The sequence below is a fragment of the Trichosurus vulpecula genome, chromosome 5, assembly GCF_011100635.1.
Source record: "Trichosurus vulpecula isolate mTriVul1 chromosome 5, mTriVul1.pri, whole genome shotgun sequence".
Classification (NCBI taxonomy): domain Eukaryota; kingdom Metazoa; phylum Chordata; class Mammalia; order Diprotodontia; family Phalangeridae; genus Trichosurus; species Trichosurus vulpecula.
Window position 1 is genome coordinate 107,529,692 of NC_050577.1, and position 23,264 is coordinate 107,552,955.

At 40.3% G+C, this 23,264-nt stretch overlaps 1 protein-coding gene across 9 annotated transcripts in view; it reads left to right on the top strand.

Moving 5' to 3' along the window:
• The first annotated feature begins 2,427 nt into the window (after positions 1 to 2,427).
• Positions 2,428 to 23,264, top strand: part of HIPK2 (homeodomain interacting protein kinase 2) — a 256,243-nt gene continuing 235,406 nt past the window's right edge. For 6 of the 9 annotated variants that reach the window (XM_036759551.1, XM_036759553.1, XM_036759552.1 and 3 more), the window contains exon 1: positions 2,480 to 2,628. In XM_036759551.1, coding sequence (XP_036615446.1) covers positions 2,610 to 2,628 — 19 coding nt within the window. In that variant the 5' untranslated portion in view covers positions 2,480 to 2,609. Of the gene's footprint in view, positions 2,629 to 23,264 lie in introns of all 9 variants that reach the window. The other 3 variants (XM_036759556.1, XM_036759557.1, XM_036759554.1) reach the window with 3 other exon arrangements.

Sequence of the window (23,264 nt, forward strand, 5' to 3'; positions counted from 1 at the left end):
AAATGTCCCTTCCAGATCTAAATACCATGAACTAGACTAGGGGTGGGAAACCTCAAGGCCACATGTGGCCTTCTAGGTCCTTGGGTGCAGCCTTTTGACTGAGTCCAAGTTTTGTTTTTGTTTTTTTTTTTTTTTGCTTTTTGACAGGACAATTGGGGTTAAGCGACTTGCCCAAGGTCACACAGCTAGTACATGTTTCAAGTGTCTGAGGCAGGATTTGAACTCAGGTCCTCCTGACTCCAGGGCCGGTGCTCTACTCACTGCGCCACCTAGCTGCCCCTTGAGTCTGAGTTTTACAGAACAAATCCTTTTATTAAGGAGATTTGTTCTGTGAAGTTTGGATTCAGTCAAAGGGCCACACTTGAGGACCTACAGGGCCACCTGTAGCTTCCAGGCTGCAGGTTCCCCACCCCTGCAAAAGATCTAGTCTGACCCTTTCACTCATAAGACAGATGATCAAACTGGGGAGAGGTAATTCGCACATGATCACACAGTTTAATAAGGAGCAGACCCAGGACCAGAACCCAGTGGGCTTTCTATTTCACCATACAAAATAGAAAGTGTCTTCCCAATTTCCAAATGGGAAAAATCACTTCGTGCTTGCATGATGAAGGCTTCATGGAGAAACTGGCAATTTGAGCTAGTTACTGAAGGACAACACTGGAGCCAGTTATTGAAGGACAGAAGTGGGAATTATTCCGGGGTTGGGGAGAAGAAGACATTTTAAGTAAAGGTAATTAAGCAAAAAGCTGGAACATACAATACCAGGTAGAAGGTGAAAGTACTCTGGGAACTAGGAGTGTAATTTGGCTGGAGGTTAGGGTGGGTAAAGGGAAGGTAAGGGAAAAAAAGGTTGGGCTGAAATCTGGAAGCCAGGAGAATAGGTTCAGGTGAAACCTCAGTATGCAAAGATGTTTTGTTTTTTAACTGATCACAGGATTTAGACCTGGAAAGGTTCTTAGACACTGTTCATTTTACAATTTGAAGAAAGTGAGGTTATTTCTTCCTTGCAATCCACACACAGTAGTTTTTTTTTTAATTCATTTTCCACAGATTTTTTTTTTTAACTCCAGTTGGCTCTTTCTTTCCTATTAGTTTCATTCATTCAACTAACCTTAATTAGTACCTACTGAATACAGGACTTCGTATCTCACTCTTGTCTCTTTCTCCCCCCCTCCCCTTTTTTTACTCTCCTCAGTCCTTCTCTATTCCTTTCATTCATTCAACCAACCATTATTAAGTGTCTTATCACATACAAAACAACGTACTGTATTTCAATCTCATCCCTCTTTCCCCTCTCCCCCACACCCTTTTTTTCTCTCCTCGGTCCTTTCCTATTCTTTTCATTCATTCAACGACCCCACCCCACTCCCATCTCTTTTCTTTTTTATGCCCCTCAGACCTTTCCTATTCGTTTCATTCATTCAACAAATATCAAGTATTCACGAGATACAGGACAACGCATAGTTCCCTTCTCCCCTCTCCCTCCCCATTTTCTTTTTTTCTTACTCCCCCGGTCCTTTCCTATTTATTTCATTCATTCAACAAGCTTTTATTAAGTGCTTACAACATACAGGACTACACACATTCCAACCTCGCCCCCCTTTTCCCTCCTCACCCCACCACCAACCTCCCTTCCCAGGAACCAAGGGCACCACTTGTCAGGAGCTTTAGGGCCATTTCCTCCTGACTCAGACATAATTCTATACAATTAAAAAAAAATCCTATAGGACTGTGCGGACTCTTCCTTCGGTACTTTTCCTGGGCCTTCCCTGGTCTGCCCCCCTGCTCCCCCCGTCTCTCCCCCGTCCTCCGCCCCCTGCCCCGCCCCCCCGCCCCTCCCCCTCTCTCCTTTCCGTTTCCCACTGTTCTCCTCCTTCCCTTCCCTCTCATCCGTGTCATCGGTGCTCGATTACATGCAAACTCCCCTTTCGCTTTTTTTTTTCTCCCCTCGGTCGCTCTCTCTTGGTCTGGGTCCCCCTCGCTCTGCTCTCCTCCTCCTCCTCTCTCCTCTCCTCTCTCTCCTCCAATGCAACTTTTGCCGAACCCCCCGACACACACAGACATGTTGAGCTGAGAGCACGGGGGATTGGTCGCGCACCCTCCCCCTTTCCCTCCCCCCTCCCTCTTTCCCCCCCCAACCCCCCCAACGCGGACCCACCTCGGGGGGGCCCCCGCGGCCGCCAGCCTCCCGTGGGCCTGCCTGTCGCCGCCGCCCGCCCGGCCGCCCGCCCCGGGCCTTTATTTATTGATTATTTATTCTCCTTTTCAAAGAGGGAGAGAGGGAGAGGAGTAGGCGCCCCCCCCATCCCCGTCCGGCCCGGCCCCCCTCTACCTCCCGCCTCCCCCCCCCCCCGGCCCGCGCCGCTTTGCATGGCCAGGATCAAGGGGGCGGCCGGCCTGCCCCCCGCCCCTCCCCCCCTCCCCGGAGAAGCGAGGCGGTGATGCGGGAGCGGGCGGCCCCGGCGGCGGCGGCGGCGGCGGCGCGGAGAGCCCGAGCGGACGAGACCCAGGCTCAAGATGGCAGATTCCGACTGAGTTTGGGGGGGCCGACGTCTCGCTTCGCTTTCTCCTTTCCGTTGCCATGAATAACGGACATCCTGGCCCCGATGGCCCCCATGTACGAAGGTAAGCGGGCACCCGCTCCGGCCTCTCTCCCACCCCCTCACCATTCACCCCCCCCCCCACCGGCCACTGGTTCCCCGACTCCCTTCTCTCCTTCCGCGGCTCCCCCATCCTCGTCCTGGGATCACGCCCCCTCCCCCACCGTGTTCTCTCTGTGCTCCCCCTTATCTGCCCGCGAGCCCCCCATCTGTCCGCGCCTCCTATCTGTCCGAGAGCCCCCGAATTGCTCACGCTCCCCATCTGTCCAGGCGCCCCCTGATCTGCTCACGCGCCCCCATCTGTCCGATCGTCCCCCTGATCTGCTCACGCGCCCCAATCTGTCCGAGCGCCCCCCTGATCTGCTTACGCGTCCCCATCTGTCCTAGCGCCCCCTTATCTGCTCACGCCCCCCAATCTGTCCGAGCGCCCCCCTAATCTGCTCACGCTCCCCCCATCCGTCCTAGCTCCCCTTTATCTGCCCACGCGCCCCCATCTGCCCGCACGCCCCCCTCCACATCTCATTCAACTGCTCTACACCCCCGCTCCCCCCAACACACACGCCCCTTCACCTCCTCCGGTCCCTTTAATAGCTCTTCAACCCCTAACCCCAACGCACCCCCCCTTCTCTTCTCCCTCCCCATCCCAACCTAGATATGTATGGACCAAGACCTGAAATTCAACCTGATTTTATTTCCAAGGTGGTAGTGGTGGTGGTGGGGGGGTGTTACTGCTTCAAGGGAAAGGAGATTTATGGCTGTGTTTTTATTTATTATTTCTAATAAATAAAGGTGATGTGGTTTGGCCCTTATCCCCCTAAGTTTCCGTGAGAATGATCTTTTCACTTGCTTATTCTTCTCTTAACCCGCCCCCCCCCTCGGGTTCCCAACTAGGCTTCGTCACCTCTTTCTGTCCTATGCCCCCCCTTTTTTCCCTGCTCGCTGGAGTTCCACATTTTAGGCGGGGGGTGGGAGTGGGGGTGGGGGGTGCTTAGAGAGCTGGGTGGTGAAAGGGGGAGATAGGTGGGAAAAGTCCTGTTTCAGTTCCAGGCAGAACAATGAAATAGACCAGAATCTCCCTGCATTAGCGTGTGTAAGAGAAAATGTAGTTAGCATTTTCGAGCGGGGTGGGTGGTGAAGACCTATATCTTAATCAGGTCTAGGTAAAACTGCATTGTGCACCTTCTCCAACGCCGGGTCATTCACCGATTAACTGTTTTGAGGGTGAAAGAGGAGGTGGGGGGAAATTGTAAAACGAAAAAATATATATCTTTTTTCCTTCGCTTTCTCCTTTCCCCCCTCGATCTTCAGTCAGTTCTGTCACCTTCCAGCCAGAAATCAGAGAAGAATCAACTTAGTTTTTCCCCACTTTCGGGTTGTATGTGTCTCTGTTTTAAGATATTTGTAGAATGAATTTAAATAAAAGTGTGCCGGGTTCTAAACCATTTTATAGTGTTAATATATTTTTTTTTCATATGAAATCCTTGCGAAACAACAGCAGTATAGTTTGGCAAAAATCCATCCTGCTCTATTTCTCTTTCTTAAGATATAGTGGCAAATGAGGGGGTTAAAATATGCGTGAGCCAGAGGAAAGACAAGAAAAGAAATTTTAATCCTTTATGTAAATCCAGGGGATAGTCATCATGAGGGTAAAAGCATTAATACTTTTATCTCTTCTCTGAGAGGCTGATTAAAAAAAAACTTATCTGAAAAGAAAATCTGTTATTAGTTCTAGGACTCTAAATGAACTAGGTTTCTGGATGGAATAAAGTTGCCAGTCAGGCTCTGGATAACAAGGCTGTAAATAACCTATGGACTGTAAATATTTTTTTTCAGACTCTCTTAGAAACAAAGGGGCTGTTTAGAAGGCAACACACAGAGAGATGTTATTCCAGGGGCTTTCCTCTTTGATTCTGAAGAACACAAGGTCCATTTAGTCCTTTGAAAAACAAAACAAAATTTCTGATCATGCTGTAAAACAGAATTGAATATCCCACGAGGATATGTGGACAATCTATGAAGATGCCATGTACAGTATTTATTGTTAATCTGTATTTATGGAAAAGGGGCCACAGTCAATGCTAGAACTGTCTGGAGTGTTAAAATGAAACAATTTTCTCTTTATTAAGTACCTCCTTGAGACTCCCTCTGCTGGACACTTAGGGTGAGCATTAGAGAAGGGACTTGTCATTGAATTTAAAATTGTAGCAAACAGACTGTGTATGTATATTAGGATATGTTTTGTCAACCTTTCACTAAAAAATAATTTTTGTGACAAAATAAGGTGCTCAGGAAATGAAGAAACTATTTTAAGTACAGTGGAAAGCTGGCTTCCTCATTTTTGCTAAGGTATTTGTGAACCAACCTGTATCTCTCAGCTGTTCTCATGATGTAGTCATATTTATATGTTCACAGGCCATTTGCCCCTGACTAAGCAGCCCTCCCATGTTACCTCTTAATGAGTCTCAAGGTGAACCTAACTTTTTTAGTTTGGAGGGAAAGGTGGGTGGGAGAGAATTGCTTTACTCTCCTAGTGCACCTACTTGCCTTAAGTCCTGACATGTCATCTTTTGTTGTTTCAAACCAGTTTCGTATAAGCCATATCTATGCTCTTCCTTCATTGCTAAAGTAATTCATTGCATTTTTTTCTACAGCAAGTTTCTTCCTATATTATTAGAGTGATTATTTAACTTCCATTCAAACCTCTTTCTTCCTTTCCCTTTCTACTAGTTTATCCTAGTTGAGTATCATTCTGCTAGAAAGTCCAGGGCTTGGGCTTTGTGAAAGAGACTGTCAGTTGTACTGGATTATGCAATGATTCTTTAATGGGGACAGATGTTTACTATAATCAGGGATTATGTATCAATAGTGCTTATATTTATTTATGGCCTAATGCTTCCAGGTCTTCAAAAAATTGGTTGTAGCCTCCTTTTTCTCCTAGATATATTGATTGGAGTCAGTAAACCTGATTATTATTCTTTCATAAGAAAATATTACCTATGTATGTGTCTTAAACAGGATTAAAAATTTTTTTGTGGTGTACATTCAATGAAAAGTGATTTCTAATGCTCTTGGATCCTATTAGATATTGAGAGTTTGAATATAGTATTCTGAGAAACAGTGAATTGGCACACATGGGCTTTTCAAGCAGGAATTCAGCAGTGACTATACCTTCTATTAGTTTGTCTTTCATTTTTAAAATTACAGTGAAGCTTCCTTGGTTTGGAAACAGTGAGAAGGAGGGCCAGTTTGAATTAGTGAAAAGTCTGAGTTGTAGCATGTTTAGAAAGAAATGAAATTATATTACTTTCAGTTATCTTCAATAGTACGAGCTAATAATGGCTAAGAAAGTGTTCCAAGTAGAGGTCTTATTGGATTTACTTTAAAGATAGCTGAGACTAGTCTGTAAATAGAACTATTTTGTGAATTACTGCTGATAATATAGTTAAAATATTTGAAAACAGATTATATTTTAAAATTTCTTTCATATTCTTTCTCCTTATTCCACCCCCTCATTTTATTTACACATTTAATTTACTTAGCCAGCCTTTGAAAAATATTTAGGTGTAGTTCAAGTTGGGTAAATATCAGTAGAGCCCAGGTCTAAATTATCATGAGTTCTGAATTGCTGGGGTCCAAAAACCAAATTTATTAGGATTTAGTGGACTTTAAATGTGACTTGCTTGCAAGTACAGACTTACATGAAGGGAAATCTCTGAACAAAATTTCATAAAAAGGAGATGCTGAAATCTGTTGAATTTGAAGAAGTCTCAACTTCAGTTTTAGATCCATCTTACATTAAAGGAAACTGCTAAGATAATTTTTTCTATATTTTAATTATTTTTCATGTATTAATGCCTTAGAACATATTAATAATATGCAAGTATAAAAATGTTTTCCTTTTCAGCACTTTCTTTCTCTTTCATTTCATTCTCCTTGAGCAGTGAAACTAAGTCTGTTTCTAAAAAAAAAATTCTGATCAGAAACTAATTTCATTTTTGTTCTAAAACTGTTCTGTACTCCACAAAATAAAAATTCCCAAGTATTTTGAAATCAATAATAATATTTAAGGTATGAATCATTCTGATTCTCCACTTTATCTCTGGAATGTGGAAAATTACACCCACATAAAAAGGCAAGTACCTTTTTTTGTATTACCTTTCTAGGTTCTCTTATTGGCATTGAGCTTGTGCTGATCAGTATTATTCAGAGAATCATTTCCCCATAGCAGCTGGCTTCAACAAGTTTTTTATGCCACCTTAAGAATAGCTTTGAAAACATCAGAATAGGAGTGGCATAATAAATAGCCAGACTCGGAGTCAGAAGGACCTGGGTCTAAGTCCTATCCTGCTTCTGGCAAATGCTAACTCCTGTGACTATGGATAAATCACTTAACCTTTCAGTGTCCCAGGCAACTTTCTTTTCTTTCCTTCCTTCCTTCCTTCCTTCCTTCCTTCCTTCCTTCCTTCCTTCCTTCCTTCCTTCCTTCCTTCCTTCCTTCCTCCCTCCCTCCTTTCCTTCCTTCCTTCCTTCCTTCTTCCTTCATTCCTTCCTTCCTGCATTTGGGGTTAAGGGACTTGCCCAGAATCACACACAGCTAGTAAGTGTCTGAGGCTGTATCCAAAGGTCCAGGGTTAGTGTTCTATCCACTGCACCACCTAGCTGCCCCCAGGCAGTTTGCAAAGTCTATAAGTTGTAGAGCAGCTTGCTTTCCAGGTGCTCCCTGTCCCAATAAAATCATAGATCAGGTTAAAATAAAAGGAAGAAAATCACAGAGCAGAAGTTGAGAGGCTGCTACTCTTAGAATCACCTAATCATAGGATCTTAGAATTGGATGACCTTAGAGGTCATCTAGTCTCCAGCTCCTCAAGCATAAAACCTGGCCATCACTTCCCCTTTAAGTGTATCTAATGACCTCCAGGAACATCACTATTCCCTTAGGCAGCCTATTTCATTTTTAGACAGCTCAAAATTGTTAGGAAATCTTTCCTTAAGTTAAAATCTCCCCACAGCTGAAATGTGCTTCTCTTGGGAAAGTACCTCTAGGCATGACTTTTATGCCGGGTCTTTCACTTAAACATGGCAGTAGGGCCTACAGATGGTGACCCAAGTCATCATTGCGCCATCTTCCTCAGCACCAATCCTTGAAGGATATTCTTATTTAGGTTTAGGCACACTTTCTCCTTGAACCACAATCTAGACCAGGGTGAGGAACCTGCAGCCTCAAGGCCCCATAATGTGGCTCTCTAGGCCCTGAAGTGTGGCCCTTTGACTGAATCCAAACTTCCCAGAAGAAATCTCCTTAATAAAAGGATTTGTTCTGTAAAACTTGGATTCAGTCAAAAGGCTGCACCCAAGGACCTAGAAAGCCACATGTGTCCTTGAGGCCACAGGCTCCCCAACCCTGCTCTAGAGAATCAGGTTCAGGTATACTTAAACCTAAACTTTCCTACAGAGCTAAGATTTGGTGCTATATCTTGTTGCTTCTGATGTCCTTTAATGTTTTTTTGATCCTTGTTTGCCATAGCAAAAATAATACAATATTTCATTTGATACAACAACCTTATAGTATAGGTGCTTTATTATTTCCATTTTACAGGTGAGCAAACTGAGGCTTAGAAAGGTTATGACTGTTCTAGGGTCCAACAGCTATTAAATGCCTAAGAAGGGATTTGGGTCCAGGTATGCTTAACCTCAAGTCCTGAACTCTATTATTCCATACTACTGCTTTCTCTTAGCTTAAGAAGCTTGTTTGTGTGAAACATAAAAAGAAATGAAGGTAAAGAAGGTATTAGCTTTTCTAGACTAATGTATAGATTTAAAAAAATTTTTTTATGTTAATATAAACCTTGCCTGTGGTGGTGGCATAGCTTTACAATGAAATTTCAGTATGTAACTTATTGGTTACCAGAGCAAGATGAACATTAAGGCCAGCAGACTGTTTCTGAATTCTTGAATAAGTCTGGAGCTATCATTCATTCATTTATTCATAAATCAACCATTTATTAAATGCCTCCTTTGTGCAAAGCACTGCCGGGTTCTGAAGAAGTTAGGAGAAATGCTTTGAAGATGGCACCTTCTTTCATAGAGTTTGTCATCTAGCAGGCCTTTCATCTGTGGCACCAGCCTTGTCCTCATAGTTGATTCCACATTGAAGAACAAAAACCTAATACATAAAGGCTAGAGAGCTGGTCTTGGGATCAGGAGGATCTGGCCCGAATACATAATTGGCAGGCAGAATGACCTTGTAACTCCCCCAGGGTCCAGGAAACTCTCGAAGACTTTAAGTGGTAGAACAAGTGCCAATCTGAATTGATAGAGGGAATTTCCTTTACTGATGAAATCACAGGTCTAGACCAAAATTTTTCTTTTTTTTTTTTAATTAAAAAAAATTTAACCTAGGGCATAGGGAAACTATTTTTATACAGAGGCAAACTAGAATCATAGAATCTTTGAGTTGAAAGTAGTATTGCACTTTTATATAATTGTGTAAGGTTTGCTAAACATTTTTCTTACTATAGGTAGTACAAGAATCATTGTCCCCATGTTGCAGATGAGGAGACTGAAACTCAGATTAGTTAAGTGACTTATCCAACATTACAAAGTGTTAGAGCTGTCATTTAAATCTAAGTCTCCCAAATCCAGTGCAACCAAAGTTATCTATGAATTCAACACAAATGTTTTGTGTCTAGTACATGCAAAACACTTTGCTGGAGATAACAAGTTTAAGCTTCCAGGAGAGTGAGGGAGGTAGGACACCAATGACAGTATATATAGTTAAGTGCTTGGAAGAATGCTGAAGAAAGTTCTTTATGAGGTTTGAAGGTAAGATTGGTACGAGTTGAGAAATGCTTCGTGGATGAGGTTGGGCTATAAAGGATGAATCAGAAAGGGGGAAAGGAGGACATTCCCCCCCTGGGTTGTGTAACTAGTGCAACTTTACCTCGATCAGGTTGCTGGTATTTTGTTGTCTATCTCAAACCTCTGATGTTTATGTCAAGAACGGCCAGTCTTTCCTTAACATGTTCCTGGTGTTTCTGTTAGATCACTTTGGGCTGGATAAATCTTGAATGCGACTCAGTATAGTATCTATGTGAATATACTTAACGTCATTTAAAATAAAAATACATTTCTGATATGTACGTGTTGCCAGTGAGAATCTTTACCTTGTTTTCAGTATTTGAACATTATGTGCTAGGTTCAATATGTTTACAGATGAATACTATGTAACTAGTTTAGAATGCACACTATCTTGAGGCCTGACTGTAAGCTTCAGGTAATTTTCTGCTATATATCCCCAAATAGCATAGAAATTTACAGCTGGAAAAGGACCTCAGTAGATATTGTGCCCAGTTCTCTGCCATTAGGCAGGTACAATTCAATTAGCAAATAATTTTTATAAATGATGGGCTGTGGGAGATCAGTTAGTGTTACCTTTTTTTCGAAGATCTCCAGGAATGGAGACCCTTTAGACACTCTTGATCATCCATTCAGTATTATATTACATAGCCAAGAAGGTCTTAGAGACCTACCTGAAATATCACCTCCTACATTTCAAACCCATTTCCTCCTGTTTAATCCCTTCTTTTAAAACCCGTTATAGGCCTTTTAGCTTTGACTTCCCTCAGCCTTTTCTCACAGAATCTGTTTTCTAGCCTTTTAATCATCACTCACCATTTTCTGAATACTTTGTCCAATTTCTCTATCACCACTTGAAATGGTGGTAGCCCAAACTGCAACAGTTCCCAGATAATAGTCTCTGTAGTACAGCTTACATGGGAAGAATTACTTCCCAACACTTGCACGTCATGCTCTTCTTAATAGCTCCCAAAAATATTATTAGCCTTTTTCAGAGCAGTAGTAGCCCTTCATTGCTGACTCGTATTCAGTTTGTGATGATTATGACCCTGAGCCTTTTTTTTCCTACTTAAAACTCCCTCATTTTGCAGTTGTCTTATCAACTTATTCTCCATAAGTGAGCCACTTTGTACTTGACCCTCTTGGTCATTTTGAATTTTAATTCTACCTTTCCAAGTATTAGGAATATTATTAATGTAGTACAATCAGTAAATCTGATTAGTGTTATCCTGATAGCATCATCTCAATCATCAGTACAACTATTATATAGAACAGGCCCAAGGAATGTCTCCCTGTATGTATTTCTAGAGGTTGTTCATGATAGCAATAATAATTTCTATGAGTTATTCACTTTATTGTTTACAAAATGCTTTCTTTACAACAACCTTGTGAGGTAGGTAGTGTAAGGATTATTATTCACTTTTTACGGATGAGGAAACTGAATTCAGGAGAGGTTAAGTGACTTGCCTAGCATTACCCAGCTAGGAAGTATCAGAATCAGAACTGGACTCCAGGTTTTCTGAATCCAAGATTAGTGCCCTTTTTCCCACGCCAGGAAGCTTTTCATGATTCTGAATCACAATATAATGGGGGCAGACAAGACAGAAAAGTGTAATATGTAAGAATAATAATGCTTCACTTACCTGGAGGTTATATTTCCTGTATCCCCAATCTGCTGGAAAAGTGCTTCATAAGAAAACTTTAAAAATGTATGAGCTTTAAGTGGGATCAAAATAGTTGAGTAATTGAAGATTATACATGATTTGGTTGGTTTGTTTAGCAGAAGAAAAGGAAATCTTACTAGCTGGTGATGACTGTAAAATTTAAGCCTCATTGGTGTAAAACCTGAAAACCATAGGGAAGCAACACTCAAAAAAGGCATGAGAGCTAAGAGAGAAGGAAAAAGAAAAGTGAAAAGAAAATACAAGCGTGACAAACTGTAGAAGCAGTGGTGGAGATTACAATAAATAACAACAGACATTTGTGTAGTGCTACAAAATGCTTTGCAGACATTTGTTTATTTCATTTTCATAACAATCCTGTGAAATAGTACCTAAGAGTTTTATTCGCATTTTACAAATGAGGAAACTGAGACCCAAGAGAGTTTAAATCATTTGCCCATCGTTGTGTATCCAGTAAGGAAAAGATCTGGGACTCAAAATACTTCATTTGACTCCAAATGTAGCAATCTTTTCCTACACCACACGGTAGCCTGCTTCTGTTATTGTCTGCTACTCAATTCCATCATTACCATTTCTAATATAGGGTGTTGGAAGGGACCTTGGAACTCACCTAGTTCATCCTTCAAGATTAGAAATAATGATGATGGTATTGAATAGATAATGACAGTGGGGAGGAAAGTCAGTGTGGAAAACCTTTGGCCACAGGAGGATAACATAAAAATTATAACATCTCTCCAGCAAAGGGGTAAATAGCCCCATAAACTGAAGGGGCCTCAGAGTATTTTGATAGTGCTACACTGAATGCTACCAACTGGTATAGATTCCATATTTACATAGGACAATGGCAAGCTATGCTGTGATATAATAGCTTACAGTAGTTTGTATAGTAGTGTATAAAGAAGGAATGTAACAAAGCTAAATGTACCATAGAAGTCATATGGATTCCAAAAGGTAGTGGTCAGAAGCAAGATGAAAGTTTTATTAATGTTGAAAGATCTGTATATGACTTGAAAAGATGAGCATAGGAAAATGGATGGATTAGTAAAGAGTTCATTTATATTCTAAAATAAAATCAAGCCTCGGAAAGGACAGTTGGTAAAATTTTTGCAAATTTGAAGTCAACTAAAATTGATGAATAGTTCTATGTATATGGGAAAATTAGTTATAGATAAATGGTTCTAGTTTCTGCCCAATGATAACTGAAAAGCAAAAAGACATTTATAGCAAATGCCCATGGGAATCTTATAGGGTCGTTTGATTGATGGCTTTTGTATTTCCAACAAAGATCTTAGAACCACAAAACTTAGAACTGGAAGAAATCTTAAAAGATTATTTCACAGAACAGGAAAATGAGAACAGAATAGGTAAGTCAGTTGCTGAAGGCACAGCAATAGAAACCTACGTAGAACTGGTGGAAGAAAAAAAATCAGTAAAGAATGAGGCTACACAGAGGTTTGTGACTTTTAAAGAGAATATTTCTGAACATAATCTACCTTTGGATAGTTTTACAATGCAGATGAAACGGATGTATGGATGATACTTGCTAAACTCTAGCAAGTACTACTGAATCAAGTGTTGCCACATTTAAATAGGATAAGGACAACTTGACTATTCCTGCCAGTGCAAATGCTTCAGGTTCCCACAAAACAAAACACTTTGGGATCTGAACCTTTAATCATTCTAGAGTGTTAAAAGTGTCACACATTTACCTGTTATTTACAAAATGTGAGCTAATATATAGATGGGAAATATTTTTTTTTTCTGAAATAGTTCTATCTTCTCTTCAGAGAAGAATCTGTTCCAGCCATAGATTTGTTGGAGAACAGTAAAGCTACTTTGTTTCTAGACAATTGGGGAGCTCATCCTGAGGAAGTTAGAGGTTGGTAACATTTTTACCATCTTCCTGATTTCCATTGTTACCTTGTTGATTTCATTAATGACTGACTATCAGAATATGAATGATTATTAGAGAAGAGATTTCATGAGGAAATTGATGTTTCCTAAAGTACCATGTATAGTTTTTAGCATTATAACATTATAAATGCAATTGGTAAATGTATTTGTGCCCAGAATTATGTTCAAACACCCAGAAGGGCTCGGAAACATTGTGGCCTATTATTTGCAGATGTATCATCCTCTAATTTTTAGGCTGAGTAAACTCTTCCTAAAATACCAGAATGCTGATTATTGAAACACTCCAGGACGCTCCTTCATATGCCATCCACAAACTTAATGAAAATGCTAAGAAGAATGAATTGAAGCTGATAAAGGGGTGCATTGTGTTAATGATATAGAAATATTCTGAACAATTAATGTTTCGAATGTTGCTGATAAGTTAAAAGAAACTATAAATAGGAATAAAGAATAAATAGAAAATCATCTCACCCAAAAAAGAGGGTGAGAAAACTACTTGGGAACAATCTGCTTCAGACCTTGATTTATAGAAAAAGTCATATTTTACTGCTCTGGAGGTCATACAGAAGTACATTCTCTTCAACTTTTTGAGAAAGGGCAAAACCCCCAAAAGCAAACTGGAATCAAGAACTTTTTTTTGAGAAGGTAAGTTCTAGGGACAGTTCTTAGGATCCAAACCCATTCTATGCCTCTGTACTATCTACAGTTTGGCATAGTTATTGATAATCATAATGATGACCCATAGTCATGGTAAACATATTATGTCCATCATATTCTTTACTAAAGAAGGAAGTTGTTTAATACATGTTGGAAGAATTTTCATTAACTAAAACAATCAGCTGTTTAAAAAATACAACACCAAACTAAGTGCCTAGAGGATTAAACTTCAGGTATCAGGAAAATTCATGTACATGGAAAATTTTGTTCCTGATGATGCTCAAAAAATGGGTTGTTAATGCATATAGAAGTGCAAATGATAGGAGTAGGGAGCTTAGTTCTCTTGCTCTGTGTGTGTGTGTGTATGTTATATATGATATTAAGTAGATTTACTTGAAAGTATAGAATGTAGTTAGGAGATAATTAAATCACTTGAATCTGTTGGTAGAATTGTCAAGAATTTTCATTTATATCAAGAGAAATTTGTTTTTGTTTTTTTAAAGGAGACTGGTAGGATTAAAATGATACTTGAAGGTGATTGTTGCTGCAGTATTAGAACATCTGGGATAATGAGGTCAGAGATTTGGGAAGCTAACAAAGCATTAAGTAATAGTTAAGGAGTTTAGAGCCTAGACATTGTCTCCAGCAGGATAACCTAGTTGTGTAGGAAATGTCATCATGCCAATTAATTTGTAAAGCCTTTTTAAAAAAATTGTGTCTTACAAAGAATTAGAAAATTTTACATAAAGAATATGTGTATTGTGTGTGTGTGTGTGTGTGTGTGTGTGTGTGTGTGTGTGCATGTGCATGTGCATGCCTGTGCGCGCATGCACTATATTTCCCTAAACACAAGATATGACTTTACAAGGCTGTAGCTACCAGCTGGAGGAACAGGCTAATGATTAACATGGGGCTTTATTAGATAGCTCATTTTTTCCCTTTAACAATATGGAAAATGTATAGAAAAGACAGACGATAAGATTGAAAGTGATCTCTAGAGTTCTACATTCAAACAAGATACCACCTAACTTATTCTCCCTCTGAATATTCTACGGAAAGAGCCCACAAAATATCCTCAGTTCCAATGTTTCAGACCCTTTCTGTTAGGAAGCCATTGGTTCATGTTGTCAGAGTGCAGTGGAGATCAGTTGTTAAGCGCAGGAAAGAAACCAACACCATAGGAGGAGTATTTAGTTACTAAGTGAATACTTTGGGAGGCTGATTTTCCAATGTCTACTTTTTATTTATAATTTTACTGTTCATGTGAACTAGAAGAGCTGCCACGATTCCCAGACCTAGCATTTTCTCTCTTAATATTTATAACATTGTATCTGCCCAGTGCTTTTCTAAAGCCTCTTTGGAATGACTATAGCAGGGATGACTGACCTTTTCTTTTAAAACACGCATGCAGAAATACTGACGTAATAGATAAAACACCAGCTTTCAGACCAATAAAACAAAAATAAACAGGACACTAGAGAAACTGGTGCTATGATGACTTGATTTCACTTCCTGTTAATAATATAACTAGTATCCTGTGGTTGCTTCATTGACCTCAGTTCCTTTCCCTCTCCTCTGACCTTGCATAATATGACTACTGTATATAATGTATAACTAACTGACTTATTTCCTACAATTTGCTAGAATAGCTCAGTAAGCAGTTAGAACACTTATTCATAAGCTAACATAGATAGGTTACAGGGAGTGAGACTAGCTAGTTGAGATATTGTGGTATGACTGTTTACAGGCACAATTTCTCTCTTATCTTTCTATATACTAGAGAATAAGAAGAAATTTTTAAAACAAATACTTCATTTGATCCTCACAAAGCTTGCAAGGTAGGAGCTATTAACATCCTCACTTTACAGTTGAGGAAAGCGAGGCAAACAGAGGTTAGCTAGTAAGTGCCTAAAGCTGTATTTGAATTGAGGTCTTCCTGACTCAGGGCCAATGCTGTATCTACTGCCTTGAAGTATTACTAGGTTCCTGCCTTCTCCCTGCGATACATTCCATACTATTTCATCTATTAAAGCTTGTAACCTCTTACTGATCACTACCTATCTGCTCCTTTGTGCTTGTGTAGCTGGATATGACCTTGTTTTTGTATGTACCTATAGGTGTGTGAAAGTGTGGATATATCTTTATTGATATAGATATATTCACATTTTGTCAGTTAAAAACATAAAATGTTTTCATTTCCTCACAGAATGCTGATGCCTTTTAACAACTTAAATTAAAACTATTTAAGCCAAGCTTAATTTTTTGTTGTCATATACCCTAACTAAATCTAATTTACATTTTTTGGTAGAAAAACTTAAGGAAACCACCACAGATTATATACATTTATAATATATGTATGTGTATATATGAATAAAGATATCACAAAATAGGAATAGGCTTTTTAACTTGGGACATGTAAACTGCATATTGATATAATTGGTTTTCTTTGTAATATTATGTATTTCATGCAGTTAAAGACATCATTTTGAGAAAAGGTCCATAGGCTTCACAGCCAAAGGGAAACAAAACATGACACAAAGAAGGTTGAATCTCTGTTCATTTTAGCATTTGCGATAAAACTGGTAAAATATTTGTAAAAAATGGGTCCAAACAAACCATGAATTTTATTTGAGTGTCAATATTATTGGGCTTCCAGAGGTTTGTAGGTTATTTAGAAATATTAAGGACAGTATAAGCCAATGGGAGTGTCATGTAATTAGGGAGGCATTGTATTATAACAGAAAAGGGCTGGATCTGGAGTCAGAAAACTTGGGTTCAAGTCCTGATTCTGCCCCTTATTATCTGTATGACTTTGGGCAAGTCATTTAACCTCTCTAATTCTTTATCTCAAAAATGAATTAGATGATACCTAAGGTCTTTTCTAGCTCTAAATCTATGAAACTGTGTCTAAAAGAGCACCAAATTTCAATAGTAAACTTTGTTGAACTACTGATAGTTCATTTCCCAGTGACTTCATAAGTGTCTGACTTAAATAACTTTAGTAAATAAAATAAATTATCCAGTTTTTAAAATGGAGCTACAAAAATACATTTTTGAAAAAAAATTTTCTGTTAATGTTTTAGATTTTAATATTTACTAAAAATAAAAGGCTACTTTTAAATTGTGAGCAGTGTTTTAAAGTTTGATCAAAAAAATAATTTTCTTGGTAGAAAGGTTGATTAAATTGAATTTTTATTTTAGTGATTTAAATATAATTCATATCTTTAATGTATTCAGTTTTAACCATTTGCTGAATATTTATTCTGTAAAGGACATTGTGCTTTGGCACTTGAGATACAGGCATGGTGGGTGAACAGTGTAGTACTTGGCCCTTAAGAACCTTAAAGCCTAGTGGAGGAAGAGAACATGCCTTCAAATAATTAAAATACTCTTTTATAAATGTATGAGAGGTTAAAAAGAGAAATATGAGACTTTAGGCAGGGAAGGTTCAAGTCTAATTGGGGTAGAATTTCATCAGGATGGAGATGTGGGGGGTATCTGTTTCAGCTATGGGAAATGATATGTGCAAATATATTAAAATATATTTTAATATATTTTAGAGAATGTGATGAATACTCTAATCTGCTGACACAGGTCAGCACCTTCTCTGCAATCTTTAATCTTAGAATTGCCTAAAGATTCCAGAAGTTAAGTGACTTGTCCAGGGTCACATAGCCAGTATATGACAGAGGCAGTACTTAAACTCAGATCTTACTAGCTTCAAGGCCAGCTCTTTATTTTCTGTGGCACACTGCCTCTTATGATTCTGTGTGAAGGGAAGCAACATGTGATAAGTAGCTGGGAAGTTTTGAGCCAGACTGCAGAAGGTTTAAATGCCAAGCTAAAGAGTTTGTATTTTGGGGGGCAGAGCCAAGATGGTAGAGTGAAAACAGGGTCTCTCTTGAGCTCTCCCCCAAATCCCTCCAAACACCTGTAAAAAATGACTCTAAACAAATTCTAGAGCTATAGAACCCACAAAATGACAGAGTAAAAAAAAATCTCCAACCCAAATTGGCCTGGATGGTTGCTGAGAAGGGTCTATCGCACTGTGCTGGGAGCAGAGCACAACCCAGTGTGGGCCGTGCCAGGACAGAAGAGGTCAGAGCAGACTGGGCAGAGCAGGCCTCAGGGCCCTGAGTCACTGAGCTACGGCAGTTTCCAGATTTCTCAACCCACAAATGCCAAAGACAACTTAGCAGGTCAGTGGGAAAACTCTACTGGACCTGGGTGAGAGAAGGGCACGGTCTAGCCCCAGCCCCGGAGCAGTGGAGGTGGCTGCAGTAGCAGCAGCAGTGGCAGCAGTGGCGGCGGCAGTAGCTGCTTCCAGAGTTCCAGGCCCACAGATGGTGGGGGGGGAATCAAGCAGCTGATCAGGGCGGGAATGCAGGGATCTCCTTGCTGGCTCTGAGGCAGGATTCTCTTGTTTCACCCTGCTTGGATCTGGGTTGCAGTCCTGGTTGGTGGTCCTTCGGGGAGGAGGAGCACTGGTGTGGCAGAGCTTGTGGTGGCTGTGAAGAAGGAGTCCTTCTGGTAGTTACAAGGGAGAAAGGAGAGCCTGAGATCACTCACAGATCAGAGCACAACCCAGGAGAGGAATAAACACCTCTCATTGGATCATACCACCTCAGAAGAACTGAAAATTTACAGGTTCCTAGAAGTAGCTCTAAAAACAGCAGCACAAAAGCCCTCCAGCTTGGGACAGAGCACTCTGTACTCTGGAAGCAGTCATACCCTGACGAAGAGCTCAAAAGTCAAGTAAGTGGCTGGGAAAATGAGCAGACAGTGTAAAAGGACTTGGGCTATAGAATCTTACTTTGGTGACACAGAAGATGAAAACATACAGCTAGAAGAAGTCAACAAAAGTTAAAAATCATATATTAAAAGCCTTCAAGAAAAATATGAATTGGTCTCAGGCCATGGAAGAGCTCAAAAAGGATTTGGAAAATCAAGTAAGAGAAGTAGTGGAAAAATTGAGAAGGGAAATGAGTGATGCAAGAAAATCATGAAAAAGGAGTCAACAGCTTACTAAAGGAGACCCGAAGAAAATAACCCCCTAAAAATAGACTAACCCAAATAGCAAAAGAGGTCCAAAAAGCAAATGAGGAGATGAATGTCTTAAAAGGCATAATAAGCCAAATGAAAAGGAGGTCCAAAAGATCACTGAAGAAAATGATGCCTTAAAAATTAGAATTGGGGGGGGGGGGGTGGAACCAAGATGGCAGCCGGAAAGCAGGGACTTGCCTGAGTTCCCCACCAAGTCCTTCCAAAAACCTATACAAAATGGCTCTGAACAAATTCTAGAACTGCAGAACCCACAAAATAGCAGAGGGAAGCAGGACTCCAGCCCAGGATAGCCTGGATGGTCGCTGGGTGAGGTCTATCGCGCACAGAGCTGGGAGCAGGAGGGGAGTGGAGCCCAACGTGGATGGCGGCAGGACCAGCCAGACTGGGAGTGGCCCTAGTGGCCTGAATCAGTAAGCTGTGGCAGTTACCAGACTTCGCAACCCACAAACATCAAAGACAACAGAGAAGGTTAGTGGGAAAAGCTGCGGGGAGTGGAAGGAGTTCGTGGTTCAGCCACTGCCCTGGGGGACAGTGGAGGTGGTGCAGCAACAGAACTACAGCTGCAGTTGCTTCTGGCCCCAGGCCCACCTGGTGGAAGGAATTAAGTGGCGGATCAGAGCAGGAGTGCAGAGCCTGCATAAGATCTGAGTGCAGTCTGGGTTGGGGGTTCTTGGGGAAGGAGGAGTGCTGATGTGGCAGAGCTGGCTGTAATAGCTCTGAAAACAACAGCACATCCCCTCAAGCTTGGAACAAAGTACTCTTTACAAGCAGTCATACCCCGACAAAAAACTCAAGGGTCAAGGAAGTTGGCTGGGAACATGGCCAGGCAGCGAAAATGCACTCAGATTCAGTCTCAGACTTTGGAATCTTTCTTTGGTGACAAAGAAGACCAAAACACACAGCCAGAAGAAGTCAACAATGTCAAAGAGCCAACATCAAAAGCTTCCAAGAAAAACATGAACTGGTCTCAGGCCATGGAAGAGCTCAAAAAGGATTTGGAAAAGCAAGTTAGAGAAGTAGAGGAAAAATTGGGAAGAGAAATGAGAAGGATGCGAGAAAACCATGAAAAACAAATCAATGACTCACTAAAGGAGACCCAAAAAAATACTGAAGAAAACAACACCTTAAAAAATAGACTATCGCCAATGACAAAAGAGCTCCAAAAAGCCAATGAAGAGAAGAATGCCTTGAAAGGCAGAATTAACTAAATGGAAAAGGAGGTCTAAAAGACCACTGAAGAAAATACTGCCATAAAAATTAGATTGGAGCAAGTGGAAGCTAGTGACTTTATGAGAAATCAAGATATTATAAAACAGAACCAAAGGAATGAAAAAATGGAAGACAATGTGAACTATCTCACTGAAAAAACCACTGCCCTGGAGAATAGATCCAAGAGAGATAATTTAAAAATTATTGGACTACCTGAAAGCGAGGATCAACAAAAGAGCCTAGACATCATCTTTCAAGAAATTATCAAGGAAAACTTCCCTGATATTCTAGAACCAGAGGGTAAAATAGAAATTGAAAGAATCCACAAATTGCCTCTTGAAAAAGATCCCAAAAAGAAAACTCCTAGGAATATTGTTGCCAAATTCCAGAGTTCCCAGATCAAGGAGAAAATATTGCAAGCAGCCAGAAAGAAACGATTTGAGTATTGTAGAAACATAGTCAGGATAACATATGATCTAGTAGCTTCTACACTAAGGGATTGAAGGGCTTGGAATATGATATTCCAGAGGTCAGTGGAGCTGTGATTAAAACCAAGAATCACCTACCCAGCAAAACTGAATATCATGCTCTAAAGCAAAAAATGAATTTTCAATGAAATAGAGCACTTTCAAACATTCTCAATGAAAAGACCAGAGCTGAATAGAAAATTTGACTTTCAAATACAAGAATCAAGAGGAGCATGAAAAGGTAAACAGGAAAGAGAAATCATAAGGGACTTACTAAAATTGAACTGTTTACTTTCCTGCATGGAAAGATGATGTGTGTAATTCATGAGACCGTTCTCAGTATTGGGGTAGTTGAAGGGAATATTCATGTATGTGTTTGTGTGTGTGTGTGTGTGTGTGTGCGCGCGCGTGTGTGTGTGTATATATATGCATATATATACACACACACATATATACAGATACATGCACACACACATACACCCATATATATATATGTATACAGACAGGGCACAGGGTTTGTTGAATATGAAGGGATGATATATAAAATTAAGGGGTGAGAGATGAATATATTGAGAGGAGAAAGGGACAGGTAGAATGGCATAAATTATCTCACATAAAAGTGGCAAGAAAAAGCTGTTATAATGAAAGGGAAGAGGGGGTAGGTGAAAGGGAATGGGTGAACCTTACTCTCATCAGATTTGGCTTAAGGAGGGAATAACATCCACAACCAATTAGGTATCTTACCCTACAGGAAAGTAGGGGGGAAGGGGATAAGAGAGGGGGGATGTTAGAAGGGAGGGCAGATAGGGGAGGAGGTCATCAAAAGCAAACACTTTTGAAAAGGGACAGGGTCAAAGGAGAAAACTGAATAAAGGGGCACGGTATAGGATGGAGGGAAATATAGTTAATCTTTCATAACGTGACTGTTATGGAAGTGTTTTGCATAATGATACATGTATAACCTATATTGAATTGCTTGCCTTCTCAAGGAGGGCGGGTGGGGAGGGAAGAAGGGAGAGAATTTGGAACTCAAAGTTCTAAAAGCAATTGTTTAAAAATTGTTTTTACATGCAACTGGGAAATAAGATACACAGACAATGGGGTATAGAAATCTATCTGGCCCTACAAGAAAGTAAGGGGGAAGGGAGGTGATAAGGGGGGAGTGGGGTGATAGAAGGGAGGGCAGACTTGGGAAAGGGGCAGTCAGAATACATGCCATCTTGGGGTGGGGGGAAGGGTAGAGATGGGGAGAAAATATGTAACTCAAAATCTTGTGGAAACGAATGTTGAAAACTAAAATAAATTTTTTAAAAAGGAAAAAAATATAGACATGGCTTAAATCACAAAATCTCCAGGGAGAACACCATTAAAACAGTGCCATTTCCCTTAAAAAAAGAGAGTTTGTATTTTTCCCTACAAGAAGTAGGAACAAATGAAGTTTTTTGAAAAGGAAAATGACATGGTTAGATCTTTGGATTAGGAAAATTTCTTTGGCAAGGGTGTGAAAGAAGAATTAGAAAGAGAATAGACTGGAGGCAGAGGGACTGTTAAAATAATCTAGGCGGGATATAATGGCCCAAACTAGTGTGAGTAGAAAGGAGGGTATGCTTGCAAGAGATATTATGGAGGAAGAATTGATAATCTCAGTAACTGATTGGATATGGGAAGTGAGAAAGAGGAAAGGGTAAAAGATGGAAGCAGAGGAGATGAAGTAATTAATTCCATCCACAGAAAGGGAAGTTGAGAGGAATAGTTTGGGGTAGAATATTAGTTTAGTTTTGAACATGCTGAGTTTGTCATGCTTGGTATTATATGTAGGTGGAGTTGTCTGTGGAGCTCAGGGGAGCCAACAGTGCTATAGTTATAGATCTGAAAGTCACCTGTGATAATGAGATCATGGAGAGTGATGCCAGGGAGAGAGAATAGATTGGGAAAAGAGGAGAGGATAGAAGAATGTAGGGGGAGATCCAGTTTATTGAAGATGAATAGGAGGAAGAGTTGGTTAAAAGGGTACAAACAGAGAGGTAGGAAAAAAGCTATGAATGGCTAGTATCGTGGAAGCTGTGAGAGAAAGAGAGTACTAAGTAGGAGATCAACAGTCTCAGATACTGCAGCAAGAACAAGAATGAGCATTGAAAAGAAGTCATTGAATATGACAGTAGAGGATTCATTGGTGTCCTTCAAGAAAGTGGTTTCACTAGGGTGGTAAAGAAAAAAGACTCAATTTCAGGTTTTTGATGAGCAGATACATAGTAAGGGAGGGGAAGCAGTGAGTGTAGACTACTTTATCCAGGAATTTGGCAGTGAAAAAGAAGAGAGAGAATGACATCTTGAAGAAATAGCTGGGTCAAGGAAGTTTTTGTTGTTGTTTTTAGAATAAGAGTGTCTTAAGCATATTTTTAGGCAAATGTTAAGAAGCCAGTAGAAAGAGACACTGAAGATGAAAGGAGAAGAGAGAGGTTACTAGAACAAGGTCCTGGGTGGGGAAAAGGAATGGCATAAAGCATGGATGGATGGATGGTTTGAGAAACAAGGCAAGATTCCCTAACTCAAATAGTAAGGCATCCTGAGAAACAAGAAGCAGTCAGGGTCTAACCTCAGCCACTTTCTTAACTACCACCTCACCATACCCAAGAACTGTCACAATAGTAATGCATCCCAGACCGCAGATCCTGCTTCCAGCTCTGGCCCTGCAGCTATCATTCACAGAAGAATAGTTCCATTTGGAAAAGGGGCCAAGCATCTTCACCATCACCAAAAGCTGTTGACTAGCTGCCACCAAAGGACAGGTAAGCCCTAGGGTCTCAGGAATA